This window comes from Sabethes cyaneus, chromosome 2 (assembly GCF_943734655.1).
Source record: "Sabethes cyaneus chromosome 2, idSabCyanKW18_F2, whole genome shotgun sequence".
Taxonomy (NCBI): domain Eukaryota; kingdom Metazoa; phylum Arthropoda; class Insecta; order Diptera; family Culicidae; genus Sabethes; species Sabethes cyaneus.
Window position 1 is genome coordinate 178,261,353 of NC_071354.1, and position 21,244 is coordinate 178,282,596.

Genomic DNA, 21,244 nt, shown 5'->3' on the forward strand with positions numbered 1-21,244 from the left:
CAAATACCTTGACTGAAACTAACGATTTCGCTTATTTTAGGCTAAGGACCTATTATAGACGCATTTAAATAATGATGATAGCCAAGAGAACTTTGATATAACTTTAGCCAATTTGGCATAGAATAAATTGCACACCAGTGCTAACCCTTCAACTAAAAGATCCCTTGACCTAATCGGGAATTGCTGTACTACATTTTGAACTATATTTACTTAGTAACATTGAATACATTTCAAAATGAACATCAATTTTAGACGAAAAAATTAAGTATGCAGGAAGCGTTAGTGAGATTCAAAAGTTGTTCAGTTATGGTAATCAGCTTATTTTATGTCCCATTTGTAGCGATACATAATTTGGATAGTTCCATTTCATTTTACTGTAAGTGTCCCAGTGATGTACAGTTTTAAAACAGGAACGAAAATAGGTTTTGTCCCCTATAACCATTCGGCAGAGCTACAAGGTATGAAAATTAATAGTAATGGGATTTTCTATAAATCGATTTCAAAAATTAAAAAGGAAAATATTTAAATAAGCGCAGTTCTTTACATTTTTTTGACACTTCAAATATAACAATGTTTACTATCGGTCAGTCAAAGTCTCATCTATTTATAAATCTATTTATAGTCGAGCAGTTGAGTTGAGCAATCTAGTCGAGCAGTCGGGTCAAGCGGTTCAGTCGAGCGGTTAAGTCGAACAGTTGAGTCGAGCAGTTCAGTCGAGTAGTCTAGTCGAGCTGTCGAATCAAACAGTTAAGCCAAGCAGTTGGGTTGAGTGGCTAAGTCGAGCAGTCTAGTCGAGCTGCGGAATCAAGCTGTCAGTTGCGTCGAGTGATCGTATCGTGTAGTCTAGTCGAGCAGTTGAATCGAGCAATCGGGTTGAGCAGTTGAATCGAGCAATCGGGTTGAGCAGTTGAGTCGAGCAGCCGATTCGAATAGTCCAATCGAGTAGTTCAGTAAAACAGTTTATTTGAGCAGTCGAGTTGAGCAGTTGAGTCGAGCGCCTAATCGAACAGTTGAATCGAGCAGTCTAGTCGAGCAGATAAATCATGCTGTCCAGTCAAGCAGTCCAGTCGAGCAGTCGAATCGAACAGTCCAGTCGAGCAGTTCAGTCGTGCAGTTATGTCGAGCAGTCAAGTCGAGTATTAAGTCAAACATATGTGTCAAGCAGTCGAATCGAGTAGTTAAGTCGAGTAGTCCACTCGAGCAGTTAAATCGAGCTGTTCAGTCAAGCAGTCAAGTCGATCTGTCCAATCAAGCAGTTGAGTCGAGAAGTCGAATCGAACAGTTCAGTTGAGCCGTCCAGTCGAGCAATCAAATCGAGCAGTCAAATCGACCAGTCCAGTCGAGCAGTCTAGTCAACCACTTGAGCAATCGAGCAGTCCTGCAGTCGACCAGTGAGGTGTCTGAGAATACAACCCATTGCTACGAGAGCATGACGTCCTGTCAGGGACCAGTTTTTAGTTACCGATAAGCCTCTTATGACGTCCTGTCAGAGACCTGGTTTTCGGTACAGACATAAGCCTCTTATATAAATAGATTATTGGTCGCTTGCAGTTCTTATTCCATTCGGAAACCACTATGAAGATGAAGAGATCAATTTATCTTCATAATCACTAATTTCACCTTAACCCTCTAACGGGTAAGACCGTCTGTAGACGACCTTCGCTTTTGAAGCTTCAGAACCACATACGATTTTTTTTTTGAATTGACAATATGAGAAATATGTTGAGAACAGATTTCCTTGCATGTTGATACTAATATCACAACATTCTGACCATGCGTTCAAAAGTTATCATCTTTCAAAAACAAGAATTCCGAAAAATTCCGAAAAAAATTATAGTGCGAAAATCCCCTATTTTACGTTTGAAGAAAAAGGACATCTAACACAAAACGTTCAATCTCAAACTTTTCCAATGCGTAATTTACATGCTTTTTTTTCAATTTTGTGAGATATTTGAACTAAAACAATATTTGGGTAGAGCGTTAGGCATAAAAAACTAAAAAGAGAAATTGGACTATTTCATACCTAGACATATGGTCCTCCAGATAAATGTTTCCCATGAAAATCAACACTCGAGCTTCTTTTGAGTGTACTTTCATGATAAAGTAATCATTTGCTCGATCGCATCGCTTTTACGATGTTGCCCGTTAGAGGGTTAATTGTTTTGAAGGGTAGAAAACTGAGAGAGACATACACTATCAGCAGTTCAGTAGTCAGCTCCATGCGCTGATAGATAAAAGAATACTACCAGGGGTAACACTGTATGCGCCGAATGCGTTTAACAATGCATTTTGGCAGGGCTGCCAATTTCTTAGAGCACTGGCATTGTTTCGTCAACATTTCATAACAGGCAAGTATAAAATAATGCTGATTTTTTTAAATTTCACAGTGTATACCTATATAAATTGTTTATGAAACTAAACGAGATATTATACAACTTTACTGAATGCACACTGTAAATTGAGCGAGCCGATATTGTAATAAAATTGATTAAAATATACTAGGGCAAATACTCCCTTTTAAAAAAGCAGTCAAAATCCTTCAAAAAAGCTAATGTCAAAAAACGACTTATATTTTAAAGAGATTGTCTATGCAAAGTTTCAGCTAAATCGAACATGACAAATTAAAATCGAATTGTGAAACTCCGGTGTGCTGGCCAGTAGGGATTTTCTTGAAAAAAAAAGACAATTATCTCTATATCTCAAAATTCCGCTGAGCTAGGTTCAATTTTTTGATATCAAAAGAAAAATACTTTTATAAGGATTTGAATGATGTAGTCCTTGCTCACCGCACACAGCTATATCTATCAGTTTCGCTGGTCCTGTTTGTTTCCTTTACAAATAAAGATCGTGCCATACTAATTTTGCGACGTTAACTGAGAAAATAAGGGTAAAATGATGCAGCTTACTTTTGGCGAAAAAAGATTGGCTTTTTTTCAGCGGCTTCCAGAGCTATTGATCAATGCATCTGTAAACACCCCGAAAAATAAGGTAAAATTCCCCTCATTTGGGCAAAACTTTACACTTCGAAAAAAATCCTGCGTATTTTGACATGCACATAAATGGAACATCGCAAACCGTAAAAAATTACATGTCATTATATAGTATAAAACAAATTTAGTACATATCTCCGATAAATATTTTTGAAAACTTTCTGGATGTAAGCAAGACGACATTTCATACCCACACAGCCGAATTTCGACTCGGCAATGAATTTGTCAGATTAGCGTGGTAGTACTGTAGTAGTGTAAATGAAGTGGAATCAAACTTTTTGTTTTTTGAAACTTTCTAAAAGTTTGTGTTCCTCCCTAACGTAAAGAAGCATCAAATTGTTTTGTGTTGTACTGTTAATATTTGTTTAATTTATAAAATTAGCAATTGTGAACAAAATGGCGTGCTTTCCAAACTGTCATTAACTGAGATTCGTAACATGCTGAGAACAGCCAACTCAGTGCTAGATTGATTGTTTTTGTTTTATTTTTCATACATAAAATTCAAACAGTATACCTTTTAAATAGTACCTCGTAGTACCGGTTGGGTAATGCATAATACAGACAGACCCCATAGTGGTTCTTAGCCTAAAAGGACCAGATTTTTTTGGATGAATGTGGGACATATTTAGTGGTTTATTGGCTAAATCGGTTCGGTAGTAAAAATGTAATCATTTTGAAATTGGAGATTTTCATTTTGGCTTCGAGATATTCATCATGCAGGAGGAGAAATGACGGTAATTGTGTGCGGTCACCTGCAGAATCAATCAGTGTCGGCTCGAGAGCTGGCGGGATTGAAGGATTATCCTAAAAAAGCTGTGGTGTGAGTAATTGAGGGGTGTAAGGAAACTCTCAGGGCTGTCCGTAAGGCACAGGCCAGACATTGGAGCTGAACTCTTGATCGTCAACTGCGATTGAGGGTCACTCAGAAAGTCAAAGCAGATCACAGCATCACGGATTGTGCTTTGGTGGAAAAACTGAATAATGACCGCTGTACTGTACGGCAAATCCGTCTCGGAATGGCTACAAGTGTTACCGTGCAAGTGGGGAGCCCAACAGAAGCTTCAAACAATAAACATAGGCAAGAATCCGGTCTCGAGGGCTGTGCGGCCGGGTGGTGACGAAACGCGGGATGGGTTCGTGATAAAAAGTCATGACTTGGCAAGGGATCTGTTTCATTGGCATCCGAGTGAAAACCAGTGCACAGTGGTCCAGAAACGAAAGTTAAGTGGAAACTTACTTTTGCGGCTAAGCGTTTTATAATAGCTCCCTACAATGTTCAGCAAAGTTGTTCAACTCTAAAAAACAATTAATGCGAAATCAACGACTAAGTTCCAGTTTGGCTTGTAAACACAAATCCATAATAACTTTTTATAAGAAAGATATAGAAGGATAATTTCTTCGACAAAGTTGTAGCTAAAGATTATATAAGTCACTTTGCCAAAGACATAGTAGGCGTATTTTTAGGCGTTTCTAACTTACAGGGTGTTTTACAACAAGACCTCTCAAAAATCACTTTTTCGCTGGTTTCTTCAAATGCAGTGGTTTTATTGCATCATAATGTTTTACAAAGTTGGTTATCTTATCAAAAGACATATTTTTGTAGAACATTGTATGTTGAAAACTCATACGTATAACGAGTTCTAACGTTTTTCCTGTGTTTTTTTAGTCTTTTTTGGAATAGAATATCTCAAAAAGGGGCAAACGAAAAAAATCAAACTTGGCCGTTTCTGAAAGCTTGGAGTTTTATCTCAAGCATATGTGAAAATAAAAAACTGGTTTTTTCTCTAACTCGAGTAATTTAAATTTAATTATTTCATGTTTGACCATTTTCTACTATGCAGTATTTTCTAATATCTTCTTGAAGACGATTAAAGTTAACATGTCAATAGTAAAAAAGAAATTTGTCGTATCTTGACACAATTTCTTCTGATTGTCACGTAAAATAGTCTTCGAACTCTAGATATGACATCAGTTTTCTATCAGCACCAGCTGTTTTCGATAAATATCTATCTTTCAATTTTCATTGTTTTGCAAATATGCTCAATCTACCATCAATAATGTTTTAAAATTAATTTTCAATAAAAAAGCAAAAAATATTGGTTATTTCATACGTAATATTGTTAACTGTTATTTTAGTTTTATGTCATTTTTTAATCGCAGGTAAGTATATCAAAACAGGCAAAGAGGTAAAAGAGAAAAAAAACTATAGATCCTTTTCGCAAACTTTAACCACCTTATATCAGTATATCGTTGATTTGGAAAACAAAAAGGGTAGTCATTTATTTGAGAGATTCAATAAATGTTTTGTTTTCGAAATATTTTATTATTGTTAGCAATATAATAATTTATTATATTAATAATTGGTTTGCGCTTGGTGGAAGCTCCAGAGTACGTGTACAATACGAACGATTTTAAATTGCAATGACTGACTGGATCGGACGACAGCAGGAGGCGTTTGAACACATCCTCCAAATTGGCAATCCGGTTAAATTTTCTGACGTGAAATTCCCTGAACTTATAAATACATTTATTTCGCGTTTCCTGTACCTCTTCGCTTAATATCCCTATGAGTTGTGCCGTGGCCTTAATAATATCTGCGCCGTGTACTAGCATTTTATTAACGGTTGGCGATATAGCTAATATGGAATTGAATGGGAAATAATCTCCTAAACTACCTAATTACTTTCACGAACATTTTAGATACTAATTTAAAATAACAGTAACGGTACCCTCAAATCATTTGACAAAAAACTCCAGGACTCTAATAGGATTTGCTTGAAAATGTTCCTCCTTTTTTACTACGATCATAGTCATGTTCCTGTTCCTGAATACGTATAAGAATCAATTTTGAAGACTTTTTTACTATTTACATGTTGACTTTAATCGTCTTCAAGAAGATATTAGAAAATACTGCATAGTAGACAATGGTCAAACATGAAATAATTAAACTGAAATTACTCGAGTTAGAGAAAAAACCAGATTTTTATTTTCACATATGTTTGAGAAAAAACTCCAAGCTTTCAGAAACGGCCAAGTTTGATTTTTTTCGCTTGCCCCTTTTTGAGATATTCTATTCCAAAAAAGACTAAAAAAAACACAGGAAAAACGTTAGAACTCGTTATACGTATGAGTTTTCAACATACAATGTTCTACAAAAATATGTCTTTTGATAAGATAACCAACTTTGTAGAACATTATGATGCAATAAAACCATTGCATTTGAATAAATCAGCGAAAAAGTGATTGATGGGTAAGTAAGTTAGAAAGGCCTAAAAATACGCCTACTATGTCTTTGGCAAAGTTACTTATATAATCTTTAGCTACAACTTTGTCGAAGAAGTTATCCTTCTATCTCTTTCTTATAAAAAGTTATTATGGATTATGTGTTCACAAGCCATACTGGAACTTAGTCGTTGATTTCGCATTAATTGTCTATTAGCGTTGTACAACTTTGCTGAACATTGTGGGGAGCTATTTTGAACCACAAAAAACTTTCCACTTAATTTTCGCTGCTGGACCACTGTGAAGTGGTTTGTGACGGATAAGAATTTGGAGATACAAAGGGGTAGGTGCCTCACCAGGCGAATTTTGCCCTTCATTAAACTGTCTCCGAGTTCGTCCAGTATTGAAATACTGGGTGATAATGAAGCGAAAGCTGAGACAAACCATCCGAGACAAGCCATCCATATCCGAGACGTCTGGTTAGCCTGCCTTAGCCTCTTATCCAGCAACTCCTGTCCCTATCTACTCATGCTACCAGCCGGAAAACTAGTAAACTTAAGGAAGATCAGGTAGCCAACCCCAAATGGATGCTCGATACTGGAAACTGCAGATCGCAAAACTTCACTGCTGATGACCGGGTGCTGCTCGAACATCTTGAACCCCGCAAACTTGACAACGTATCTCTGCAGTGAAATCTGTCGCAAAAGAGAGAAAGATCCGCGACAGATATGCCCAGTTTTATCAAGTAACGCTATTAACGAACTGGGAACGGGCTTTGAGTGTTTTCCAGAAAACAGGGTCGCGCGATAGATTGGAAGGCGATCAACGAAATAATGTATCTGTTGAGGTAAAAGGCCGTTTTTTCAATTACAGCATTATCAACGTGTACTGCCCGCACGAAGCTAAGAAAACAGCGTTCTACGCGCGGCTGGAGGAAACGTACGACAGCTGCTCGCCACGGGACATCAAGATCGTCATCGGGGATATGAATGCCCTGGTCGATAGGGAAGAAATGTATAAACTGGTGGGAGAACCCCATAGCCTGCACACCGACACGAAAAATAATGACCAACGATGTATCAACTTCGTAGCTTCCCGAGGCCTCGTGATCCGAATCAATGAGCACGTTCTCATAGTTGGCCGGTACTTCTCTAACATCACGAACACACGTTCCAACGGGGTATGGGTATTGACTCTGACCATCACCTCACAGCTATATCTGCGCTTAAAACTTTTATCCGTATACCAGCGACGTTAAGGCCGTCCTCCTCGGCTGAGCAGATAATCTGTAATCTTTCGAAAACTACGCGCGAATATTGGATGTGGCACTGCCTTCTTCCGAGGAGTCAGGTGTTTCAAACCTCGAAGACGGTTGGGGCAAAATATGCCTGGTCATCGGAGTGGCCGCTACCGCACTAGATGAAGAACCCCGGAGTATACAAAATGATTGGTTTGATGGGGAATGCCAACAAGATGTGGAGAACAATTTCTTGGAAAAATTGTCTGAGCATTCCCACTAGAGAAAACTTGGCCAAATACCAACGAGGAACCAGTTGCTCACGATCCTGAGGAGTAAAAGCGCAAAAGAGAAGACAGAGATAACGAAGCATTAAAACAGCTATTCCGAGCTAGTGACACGCACAAGTTTATCGAGAAGGTGAACCAAACTCATAAGAGCTACACACCGAAACCTGGTATGCGTAGGAACGCGGGAGAGAATTTAATCACAAACGAGCGCGAGGTGGCCAACAGGTGCAATCAATTCTTCGATAAACATCTTAATGGCGCGATTGCAGAAAAAGGCGGAACAGAAGCTAACCTGGGCACTCATAGAAGATAGTAATGTTCCAGCACTTGATCTCCAAGAGATCAAACGAGAGATTGGGTTGGTGAAGACCAATTAAAAAAGCAAAGCCTTGAGCTTAAACGTCTTTCTAAGACTTGACCTTTCTTTATCGACAGATTTCACGGTCGGCTGTTAGAGTAAAGGATAGTTACGGGCCTAGTTCAAAAATCCTACTGACTCTATCTAGCAGCACCGCCTAGCCGTGATTCGAACAACCAACAAAGTCGCTGGTAAATATTACCTACTGGCTGAGCTTTATAAACATGGCCGGGAAACGCTGACACTGGGCAATTTCCATGATTTGAGTGGAGGAGAAGCACCCGGAGGAATGAATGGAAGGAGTGATTTGTCCTATCTCAGCTTGACGACTTCATAGCGTCATAACGCTGGTAAAAGCCGTCTTCAAGATACTCTCCCAGTTCCTGTTATGCCGGCTGTCACCGATACCATAGGGTTTTGTAGGATTTCTTTGGGGCTCGTGCAACTACGGACTATATTTTTACCATCCGACAGATTTTGCAGAAATGTCGAGAGTACAACGCACTCACGCATCACATCATTATTGATTTCAAAGAAGCATACGATACAGTCGATCATGAACAGCTATGGCAGAACGAGAGGTACGGAATAACGAACTCCTAGACATTGCAGATGACTCTGATATCATAGCCAGAAATTTTGTGACGGCAAAGGCAATCTACGCTAGACTGAAAACGGAGTCTAGGAGGCTTGTGTTAAAAATAAATGCGTCGCGGACCAAATAAATGAAAAGAAAAGGCTCAAAAAAATAAATGCGTGCATCCTACGGACAGTAACCATTGACGGCGACGAACTAGAAGTGGTAAATGAGTTCGAGTACTTGGCATTGCTGGAGACCGCGGACAACAACACTAGTAAGTGGATCCAGCGGTGCATTCAAGCGGGAAACCGGGCCTACTTTGCTCCTCGCAAAATGCTACAATTAAGAAGCATACGCCGCCGTACGAAACTGACGATGTACTAAAACCTTATTAGACCAGTAGTGGACTTGGAGCCGTAACGCTGCTCACGGAGGACATATACGTCCCTGCCGTATTCCAGCGAAAGGTACTACGAACGTTATTTGGCGGAGTACAAACTGAAAGCGGAGCGTGGCGGAGGCGTATGAATCACGAGCTACCCTGCACTGCTTGGAGAGATTCCCATCATACATCTGACGAAAGTCGGTAGGCTACGGTGGGCGGGATACTTCGTAAGAATGGCGGACGACAGTGCAACGAAAACAGTTCTCTTCAACAACCCCATCGACACCAGGAACACGTGCCCAACGTGCAAGATGGCTTGACCAGGTCGAAAGTGATCTTCAATCTTCTTCAAACTTTCAATCATAAAATTGAATTCTCCCTATACCTTTAAACATTTTAATAGTATTGAAGGTCTCTTCAATTGTTATTTAAAAATTGATAATGCAAATAAAATATTTAAAATACCGGTTTTTGATCGTGAGAAACCCGGTAATTCTGTAATGGAAAATAGCCAAATAGTAAAACCAGTTTCGGTAAAACCAGTATAGCATCCCTACTACCAAAACGGTATATTTAGCTTTTAATGCGCAAATCTTAGAACCTTTGAATATTTGACTTGTGTTTTGTTTCAACAACGAAGGAATCGCATATTACAATTGCAATGAATGTAGCAATGTGAAACTAATTTCAAATGAGTTTATAGAATATCAAAGATAATAAAAATAGGCATTTATAAAATAAATAAAAAAGCATCACATCACAAGAAAAACCATTTCTTTGATTGATAAAGAACTAAACAGAGTGGTTGTAAAGTTACACTAAATTATTCCAACTAGAGCATCGGATTCAACGAATTCAATGAAATCATCATCAACGGCACTTACCAACTGGTTTCGCTTCCGCAATCGAGGCTTCCTTCTCGGGAGAGTTCACCTGAACACTATCGCTGTCGTTCTGCGAATTGGAGCTACTATCGTCTTCACCTACATTTTCCTCTTCCTCTTTCTTCTTATGATGTGACTCTTCATCTTTACCCTTGTAGCCGGGAAACGTTGTAACCTTGTGGGTGGTAGGGCTGGCCTTTTTCTTTTGTGCATCCGATTGATCGAATTGAGCTAAAATGGCACAGAAAAGCAATTAGTAATTTGCATTTATTGTCACTCATCAGTGGGCACTTACAATCGAACAAAAATTTAATCGCATCGTGATCATCGTCCTGCTGCTGAATGTGAGCCAACTTCTGCGCCGCAACGCCCAGTTTCTCCAGATTATCTGCGTAGACCTTTTTCTGATCGTTCGAAAGCTTGCCGGTTTTCTTCACCTGCTCCTGCAGCGTCACCAGCGAGGCCGCCGCCTTCTGAATGTTCAGCAAATAATCACCGAAGGACTGATCGGCCGCCCTGATATCGTCATCTTCCGCCAGGATATCTTCGTTCTGTTTCAACTCATCCACGATCTGGTGCACCTTTAGCTTCATTTCCTCGTCGTCGCCCCTGAGGATCTTACTAACCACCGTTCCATCGGAGTTCTTACGAATCTCCAAAATCTGACCCCGAGCACCACCATAGAAGGGCAATTTTAGAACGTCCGACGCGGTACGATGTTCGACGGAGGCTCTGTGAACGAGACAGGAGATAGACAGGGGGAACGTTTGAACACCTCTCTATGCAACTTCGGTTTGCCAGCTGCAATACCGCCAGGATAACGAGAGCAGAGCTAAACTAGGGCACCGTGTTCGGATTGGAACGCTGGTTGGTGATCAGTAGTAACCTAATTCTAAAAGCGGCTGTGAGGGTTTGCTCAGCCTGAGTGTTGTCAAGAAAATAGTTTGATAGGATAGAGTGAAATAAAAGGTGAATTGTTGCTAGATTGAAATTTGTGCGTGAGATTGAGGTGTGGTGTGAAGGAGGAATGGTGCCACGCGCCATGCATCCCAATTAGGTGTGCAGTGGGTGCGTGTAATAATATGTCGTATGGCTCATGCTTTTCGGACTGCAGCAAAGCGAAGGCTCAACTATTTACAACCATTTAGTAATGCTACAGCGATTGAAACAAAGACCTAGATATTGAAACTGTGCGTCGGTCACGTTTGCACAAGCGGGTCAACCGTTGAATGCGCTAAACTGTTTGGGGGGACTACCCGCGTGTGTGTCAATGAATGTGGGACGAGGTTAATGCTAAGAAAACCACCGTGTTGTACACTATTTACATTCAGTTACTGATTTATTTTATTTTTTTTTTTTTCGGAAGCGTACTTTGTTCTGTAGTGCAGTTTAACTTGGTTTTTGATTACTTTACATAGTCTACAATCAAATCAGCTTGAGCATGTGCGCGCCCGTTAGCACCGACTATCGCTACGGACTGCGGGCGAAAAAGAATTCGCGTTGAACTACCGTGCTTTAGAATTGCGTGCGAAACAGGCGTTGAAATTGCAGTACCACCATTGCCCGAAACGGCTTTCGAGCTCGGTTCCAAAATCAGCGAAGCCTCGTCTCGGTTTTCAGTTACCGGTACGCCGTAGAACGGATAGAACTCTGCTACGGCCGGTGCGATGGGAACTCTGGGAACTGGTTGATCGGCAGCTGTCGAACCGGTGGCCGTTGCAAAGACAGGAAAATCCTGGATCAAGGCTTGCAATTTCTCAGGAGCTGCTTCTTGTTGGGTTTTCGTTGGATTATTTTCGGCATTTTTCGTAGTCGTTACTTTAGTTATTTTAGCTGGTGCAGCCTTGATTGGTGATTGAGCTAACTTAAGTTTTTGTATTTTAAACTTGTTGTTGGGTTGTTGGAGCGCTTGGACGTAGGGTGCATTTACAATTCGCTTCGGCTGTCTTAGTTGGCCGTTTTCAGCGACCGGTTGGTTCCGGATATCAGTTAGCTTGATAGGATCGGTTGCTCCTCCGAGTCGCATTCGCTTCGGATCCACAGGCAGTGTTTTCGGAATCCGACCGAATGGATGTGGCGCAAAAGAAGCACTGGGAATCAGATGGAAGGTGGCATCGTCGAAGAATCCAGACCTTCCTCCGAAAGGAACCAAAGGAGCTGGTGGTGGGTAGTTCAGGTTCACGTTCGTACCCGGTGCCAGGAGGTAAGGTGAAGGGAACGGCTGTGGCTGGAAGGGGAAGAAGCTTGCGAGGGGAAAGAGGTAAGAAAAGAATATTTCATTAATGTGCTTTGTCGGGAGAGGCACTAAAGGGCTAGTTTTACCACTCCACTAGATGCTTGCTGTTAACCACCGAGTCTTAGTACCAGGTGTTAAACTACATCACACACAGACAGCTATTCACTTCCGCACGATTAGTTCGGGCTAGTAACGGAGTTAAACTAAAACTAAAGTTAAACTACATGCAACCTATGCTACGAATGAAACTGCCATGATTATTGGTACAAACATCATCATTAGTTTTATTGTTCTCTTCTTAACCTAAAATCTTAGAATAAAAATGCAACCTTTGCAATGAAACCAATGTCTTGCTCTGAGACCACAACAATTTCGCGCTTTGTCAACCCCAATTTTCCCACTTTCTAAGCTTTAAGTTAAAAAAAATTTAAAATTTTCATCTCAGCTGATGGCAAGGGATTTTGTATACGAAATTTATACAAAAGATATATACACCAAACAATAGTCACACATCCATTTCCTCTAATTCCTGTAGTATACGACTGGTCCGTTGGCTACCAACACTGCATCCACGGGTAAACTCCTTCTGGTTGCGTTGATCGTTTTCCCCAGGTCAACGGTTTCCGGTACGGCGTAAATTTTCGCTCCCGGGCCGGCAATCGTGAGGCTTCTGGGATGAGTGATGGCGGTCCCATTGGGACCAACAATTGCCGTTCCGCCACTTCCCGCCGTTGCTACCCCACCGGGACCAGCAATCGCTATACCTCCGTGGCGAACTCTCAACCGCTGAATGACTAAACCTCCATTGGCGGGCTCACTCTGACGGTTAAAAAACCCGAACGGACTCTTCTCTTCTTCTACTTCAGCCTCCACCGTCGTCGTGTTGGTTAATTCCTTCAGATCAGCTTCTTCTGACGTTAGCGTTGTCGTAGGCGTACTCGACGGTAGAATACTGAAACGATTGGTAAAGTTCTGAAACGTAGCGGAAATGTTGAAGCTTCTCCCCGCAGGACCAGCTGATTTGTTCAAAATTAACATGTCAAAATCCGAATCTCCATCATCCTTCTCATCGCTGCCGCTATCCGCAAATTTACTATTTAAAAATTTATCATTTGGTAAAGCCGGTACGAGGGGTGCCTTCTTCTTTTTATCCTTAGCCTCCTCATCCACCCCCAATTCGTATTCAACAACATCCAGCATTTCCTCTAGCAAATCTTCCTCGATCTTTTCTTCCTCTACCGATACGGCAACTTCATCCATTACTCCTTTCGATTTTTTTAATCCTCGTGTCAACGGAACCTCCCCGTTTTGCATTGCCTTCCCTTTACCGCCGAACGCTCGAAGCGTTCCAAAATCCACGGTACTAGGAAGGTAACGGATCTCATTCGTTTGTCCATCCGCCGAGTGTACGGCTATCGGTAGGACGTAAATCTTCGGTTGCAGTTCCTTCGTTTTCTTCATTTTCAAGTGCGGTCGGAAAGCACGGGCTCCGTCCGGCATCGGTACGCGTAAATAGGGTGCCGGATAGTAGTAAACCTGAGCCTGAAAAGGGTCCACCGTGCTGACCAGTTCCTGACCGTTGAATTGCTTGAACAGTGGAGCCGGACTGGTGGTAGTACGGAAATTGAGCGGCTGATAAACTGGCCTCGGATAGAAGTAACCCTCGTTAAAGCCCTGCGTTCGCGGAAATGCGACGTCCTGCTTCTTCTTGTAACCCATGGCGATGTTGATTTTCTCGATTTCCTGCAAAATACGATGCGTTTCTTCTAGTGAACCGCGCCGCGGTTCGAATGACGTTTCCTGCGGGATGAAGCGAAGCACCTGCTTCTCGATCCTGGAAAGAGAAAAAGTTGCGTTAGGTAGTGGCCCGGTGTGCGAACGGTTCTTTTTTTTCGGTTGGTAAGTGATAGGGAAACTGAGGGAGGGGAATGTAGCAGTACGGTGTAATGGCTAAGGACTCAGAGAGATAGAATTTTCTATGTTCCACTATCATACCGGTGAATGTTGATGTAGATAAACGCAGTCATTTATTTCAATTGATATGAAAATTATGATACACTTTAAACAATGGCATAAAGTCGTTTGGCATAACGCCATTTGTCATAATTGTCATTAATATTATTAATATAATATGAATATTTTAATGTTTAGTGCTTGCTAACAAAAGGCTATCTATCTATAAGAGTCTTGTCTGTAACCAAAACCAGGCCCCTGATAGGGCGCCAAATTTTCGTGGTAAGAACCGCCCACATATGGTAAAGACGGAAGACAATTATAGCAGATTGTATTCAAGACGAGCAAAAGGTACGTGGTTGCATCGCATTGAGTTACATAGCGTACCTCCGATTCGCTCTTAACTAGACACAAGGCGACGCACGCGGGTTACAGCTAGTATAAGATAAGCAGGGTATCAAAATATCATTGATCATACGCAGAAATAACCGACAAAAACGAAGAGCGATAAACCAGTTATTAGATAACATACATAGTAACCAGAATGTATCACGATAACAAAATATTATGACAAAGGAACATTCCCTTCACACCAGTGAGAATGATAACTTTCGGTAAAAATACATCTTGACACACACTCGCTCTCACAAACGCTTGTTGTTGGTGATGCAGGTATACAATAAAATATGTCTTTGTCCCAAGTCGGCTGGTAAAAGACAATACATTATCAGCAACTTGAACAAAAGGGACAAACAGCAAAAACCTTTAGAAAAGGACCAGCTTGCTTTGACCCAAACCCAAGTAACAATTCAAAGCCACTTGGTTTTACTTGAATTTTATAAGAGTTTTATTGCGGTATGAATCATTACCACTGGATTTATTGTGGTATTGCGTAATACCAAGAAGATACGAGTCCAAACACACTTATAGCTAGCTAGAAAACCATAATAAAACTGTTAATAAAGCGAATTTATTGAGGTTGCTTATATTACCACGTTAAAACTTGTTGGCTGCACCATGTCTCCTATAAACTTACCATAAGTGTGGCGTAGCAACACAAAATGGCGCACCAATCAAAATTGATCTTATCGCGGTTACTTGGCAAACCGCAATAAATCTGTTAGTTTTATAGAGCTATTAAAATGGTAACACCCTAACCAAACAGCTATTATGAAGAATACCAAAGTTCAACACCAAAATCATTTTTTTATGCGAAGCCATATTGCCATATTCTAGTATTTTGTTTACCTCGCAAACAACAATTCATCAAAGCAAAGTATTTTGCCGAAAGAAGGTCATTATCAATCGGTTTTTCTTTCAGAAAAAGCAACTAAAATGATTTTGCTAGAAATTGAGATTCACTAACTGAATATTTTCAATTTGTTAAAATAACCAGTTTTCGAAAATTGCAAAATTTCAGTGGCGCGCTGATTTTATCGACCTATCATATCAAAATGCACGATGAAATTAAATGCGCACATAGTGCAAACCAACGTTATTGCTTAAAATTTAATAAATATTCTATGGGATATTTTATTCTAGTCGCTATAAACCAAATCGTTCAGAATGATCTGTCAGTAAAACTAAAACTTTTCTGCAAGTTGAGAAAGCTAGCGAACTTATCTGGCGTTTGCTCGAAAAGCGAAAAGCGAAAAGCTTTTTTAAAATTATGGCGAAGGGTGTCAAGCAGCGAAAGCTTAATCGGTTTTATTGTTGCTTTTAGCAGAGCGTGATACGACTACTTCAGTTTATAACCTGATTCTTATAGCGGTTATGAAAACATTCTGAGGAGTGGGCCACTTAGTCAGAAAGCAGTTTTATAGCGGTCATCAGAAAGTTCTGGTGGAGCTCATAGTTTTATTAGCGCTTTTATGAAATTGGTCATGAAAACCGCTATACGAACGTAATAAAACTTGGAATTGTTACTTGGGAAGTCTGACGTACAGAAGTTACCAACGTTACCTTGGTAACTACCAAACACAGCCGCTGCCGACACAGTGTGACTTAATTAGGATTGCTTCTGTTGCGTACAATACGTGTTGCATACAGAAATTTATCTTTTTCGCAGGCAATAAAATTGTTGTCATGAACCATCTGTATCCACGATAAACAACTACGATAACTTGGCTTTGTCCTAACTTCTATGTAATAGTGACAAACTTTCATCATACGTTGTCGCAATATTTTGAAGCAGGGACAATATCTTTGTCTCTTGAGCGCTCGTGATTTTTGATTCCCTGAAGATACGAGCTTTGTCTGTAACCAAAACCAGGCCCCTGACCGGATTACGTGTTAACAATCGCAGCTCGCTTCCTATATGCTTTGTAGGGTAAGTTACTTTTGCCTATAATGGACCTCGGGTACAGTTTCGGCGTTTATTAGATTGTACTTGTTATTTCGGAGGATAATTGGCATGAAACAGCAAGTATTAAACATACACTCAAAAAAATCAGCACGTCAAGTTTACGTGAAAACATAGGTAATTCTCATCCATCACACTTTTCATGTAACATTCACGTGAATTGTTGGTAACTCGCACTCATACTAACCAGTTTACGTGCGATCCCGGTAAATTTTATCAAATTTCCCATTATCTAGTACTTGAAGTTCATGTAAGTTGCTGTACAGAAGTTTACATGATTTTTCACGTGGATGCGACGTGTCGATTTTTTTGAGTATACATATGTCAGTAAAGGGTGTCCACGGTACCCTCAAACACCCTCAAATTGTTATAACTTTTGAACTATTGGGCAAAATTAAAAGCAAAAGAAAAGAAATTTTTCATGGAGAAAGTTCAAAGTGCATTGTTTACACTGTGTGAGTCTTTTCATCAGCTGTGCAAAGATCTGAAAAATGGCGTGGAAAGAACAGCTCGTTCGCGAAAAAATTCTGCACAAGTAAATCGAAAATGGGTTATGGACAACGAGACCAACGTGAAAGCGGACTACAACCAGATTCCGGGGAATCAGTATTTCACTTCCAAGGATAAGTTTGATGTTTCAGAGAAGCTCCGAAAACAGAAGATGTCGAAGTTCGACAAGAAATTCTTGATTTGGCAAGCAATATCGTTACCACAGTTACCACAAACATAGATAAATGTGTCCGAAAGTGTGTCTCCAAAAGCGCTTTCTTCCTCTTCTAAAGTCTCACAACTGTCCTACGATCTTCTGGTAGGGTTTTTATTCATGCCACTACGCAAAGATCGTGCAGGAGTGATATAAGGTAAATGATGTCGATTTCGTGCCGAAAGATCGCTACCTCTCAAATACACCAGTGCTGCGACCAATCGAGAAATTCTGGGCAATTATGAAGCAGAATCTTTTGAACCATCCTAAAGTAGTCAAAACATTCGAAGAAATGAAGAAAGTATGGGTAAATATGCAAAACATGTCTATTTTGAGGTTGTGAAAAATCTAATGGGTGGGGTTTTGGCCAAGGTACGGGCATTCGGATTCGAAGGCGAAATTTAATAAAATAAAGACGTTAAAACTACGTTTAATGGTTTCATTCGATGCTCTGGAAGTTTGATAACAATCGGATAAAAACTCGAATTTTGCAATTTTACCGTGGACACCCTTTATCAGGATAAAACCCTCAGCCTGTATTAAACAACATAGTGCGCATCTTTCAAAGCTCATGCGCAAGCACTCTCTGTTGACTATTTTGTATGTAAAGTTTATCTACGAAATCTCCATATATAACTGCATGGTATACTTTTATGGTAGTAGCATAAGTAGCGAAAGGAAACGTGCGTTCTGCTCATGAAGATTGCTAATTGGTGGTTGTGTTAGTTGTTTTTCTTCCTCCAGCTTGAAAAACTACTCAACAGCACAATGGGAAAACCACCAACAGCAATATCAAATCTCGTGTGCGCAAGGGGTTTCCAGTAAGGCGTATAAGTGCAGAATTGGTCGGTGTTAAGTCAGACCGAACCAAGTGACAAAACTCGGATTTTGAGAAAAACGCGTTTAAAGTTTGCTGTTATGTATGGTTTATACGTATCAATCGTTCGAAATTATCTCATAACACCGGCTGTTCGCAACATTTATGTAGTCTGATTAGAGTAAAATATAGCTTAGAAAATTCTTGGTCGTCTGCTGTTATTTTCTCTTTTTTTTTAATTTTGCGACTTGGTCCGGTCTGATTTAACACCGACCAATTAATCCACGCGGAATACTTTCCGGGTCACTTGATCATCCAGGACAAATGAACAAATTCCGGGACGCACGGTCAGCTTTACTTAGATTGCTTTATCTCGCAATGGTGTACATATATAAAGACCAACAATTCAATACGGCCGATGTGCAATAGAGTAATTCTCGCTGAAACGGGGCCACTACTGATACGAGGTCTTCAAATATTGGAACTTTTGCATTTGATTGCTTGAAAATAGTTTAGAAATAAAAATTGCACTTTCAATTCTTCGCAAAGTGGACTCCTAGTTCGCCAAGGGGCCCGAAAGTTTCTAAAAAAGTTGAATTTGTAGGAAAATTATAAGGTTTATATGATGTGATATGTGAATAAAGAATCATTCGAGACAAGAATAAATATAGTTTCAACGTAATTCCTGAATATTATTCAGCCTACCGCTTGATGGGCCGAAAATACCCACATGAACCCTACTCAATATGTAAACAAACCTGTTGTTATTACATTTCTGCTGGTTTGGCATAGTCATTTTTCTATGTTATGTTTTTGTTATGTCATTTTTGTATGTTATGTCAATCGTCGGTATGTTTAACTGACAACTAAATGACAACTAAAATTTTAGAATTTTTTCGATGCCCCTATACTCAACAACATACGAGCTCAGAGAGAAATGAAAGTCTCTCTCTCTCTCTTTCTCTCTCTCTCTCCTCTTTTTGTCAATATATTTTATGCATTGTTTATGCTTACCCAGTTATGCTTAAAATGGTGTCGAAACAAAAAGCATTTCGGTAGCGCGTTATAAACTTCAGCGAGCTGCCACAGAAATCTCGGCAAAAAGTAAACGGTACAACATTCAAAAAGCAAATAAGATGCAGCTTCGACTGTTTACCATATCCTAAGATCCCCAACAACTATTCGCAAACAAGGTAGTGAAAGACCAACCAACATTATGGACGCAGAAGAACATCGTTCTCTTTCTCGTGCCCTCAAAAACAAACCCTCTGGTTTGGCTGTCAATTAAGGTTTGCACCAGACGAATGTTTGAAAATCCCGTTCCTACAAAAACTTCATGCAGATGGACCGATGGACCGTGTTTTGGCCGGATAGAGCATCATCGCAAATCTTTGTAGGGCTTTAGGTTATATTAGAGTTGAAACGGTATAAATATATTAAGGTTGAAAAAATATTTTCATAGGGAAAAGTAATATATTTTCAACAGTGTGTTGCCCCTGGGAATCAAGGTATGCATTCGCAAAGTTGACATGGCGGCCATACAACGCTCCTGTTCCGACATCAAATGTTTCAAATGTACACTAATTTATTGTCAACAAAGGACAATGTATCTTTAATTTCGGTGAACCAGTTCTTCTTCAAGTCTTTTTTTGACAGCTTGAGAAAAAAATTCCAAAATTTTAGTTGTCACCCGTTATATGTTGGGCTTCGGCCCTATTGAATTAATGGTCTTCATATAGTTTTTACAAGACAGCACTACGTGCTGCACAGTATGGTAAACAATTGACCAATTTAGAGGCGAATTTCATGACCAGTAATTTTCTCGTTTTTGACCTGCGATTTAGTCGTTTAGATTGTGTAACCTGACACTTGTTGATTATTTTTTGCTAGGTTACGCTAGGTCTCCCGGCTATAGAGTTTTCCGACATCTCAAACACTCAAAGTAGCGAACACAAAATAGACGTATGTACATGATTATCACCTTCATTTCTTAACCTCCAAATTTGTGGAACAGCTCGAGTATTGGATATGTAAATAAACCAAAAAACATGCCTAAAAATAGGACTAGTCGTATTGCTCCGATTACTCAGTACTGTTAAGCATGTTGAGAGCATGTCAATAGAGCATTTTAAGTGACAAGAGACATGGTAACTTGCTGATAACGATATTGCACTTTCCCTGTGCTGGTACTTGACATAACGCAGTTACCCGACGGTAAAGCAATATCACTATCAAGAATGCTGTCAGTTCATAAAATGGTATATAGACCAAATCATAATACCGTCAATTGACTGATACTGGCGCCTTTGTTTACATTTTGGACTATTTTCTTTTTCGTTTATATCGAATGTAGCATGTGTATTTCATATTTTATAGGCATAATGGCTTTTATAATTTAATCATATTGCTATTTAAACAACAAACTTGCCGTTTAAACAAGTGAATCTTTGTTGGATGCTGCGTTTGTTATGTAAACAAGGGCGCCAGTATCTGCCAAATGTCGTCACCTTGATTCGGTCTATTATCTCATCCCGTTCAAAGTTCAAGCTCGTAGTTTAAGAATGCCTGCAGGCATTTGGGTCAGTGGGAAAAATAAATCGATCCATACCTTGCTGACAAAGGTTTGCAGCTTCCTTGTTTAACTGCCTTCGTTACCCTTATTTTCAGTCACATTCACACCATGCAAAAGCCCAACCAACACAAACATCACTGAAAAGCTCCTTAAAGTTAAACCCGCAACGATTGAGAAGTTTTTTTTGCGGTTTTACAAACAACCGTCACAAGATCGGCTTTGTATTGCTACGCATTTACATGGGATATTTTATGGATACTTAATGCCATGTTATAATAGTACCTTCATAGCTAACGGATTTTATTGCGATTCGAAAAGGTAATTGCAGAAGAAAATCTACATGATCTGACGTAAAACATTCAAAGAAAAAGCGGCCATTAAGTAATACCACTTTTACTTCATTTGGTTCATCAGTTGGTTTTATATTGAGGTTTATTACGGTAATACTGAAAGTAATCGGTATTTTATCTGATCTGTTCAAAGACATCATTTAATCTTTTCACGTCAAGAAGTAAATAGGTTTTAACGCACACGATTTACATCTTGATTCGAACAGATTTCTGTTAGTAAACATTATCATTTTTTATGATATGTACAACATCTTAGAAATATTCCAACTATTGCAAATTGAAAAATTAAGCGTTTTAAGTATCTA

General features: G+C 39.8%; 1 protein-coding gene across 1 annotated transcript in view; it reads right to left on the reverse strand.

The window, feature by feature from the left end:
• LOC128736400 (uncharacterized) overlaps nt 1-21,244 on the reverse strand; it is a 128,853-nt gene that overhangs the window by 1,334 nt on the left and 106,275 nt on the right. The window contains exons 3-6 of the mRNA XM_053830881.1: nt 12,723-14,016; nt 11,356-12,173; nt 10,242-10,678; nt 9,947-10,177 (exon numbers count right to left, since the gene is read on the reverse strand). Coding sequence (XP_053686856.1) covers nt 9,947-10,177; nt 10,242-10,678; nt 11,356-12,173; nt 12,723-14,016 — 2,780 coding nt within the window. The remainder of the gene's footprint in view (nt 1-9,946; nt 10,178-10,241; nt 10,679-11,355; nt 12,174-12,722; nt 14,017-21,244) is intronic.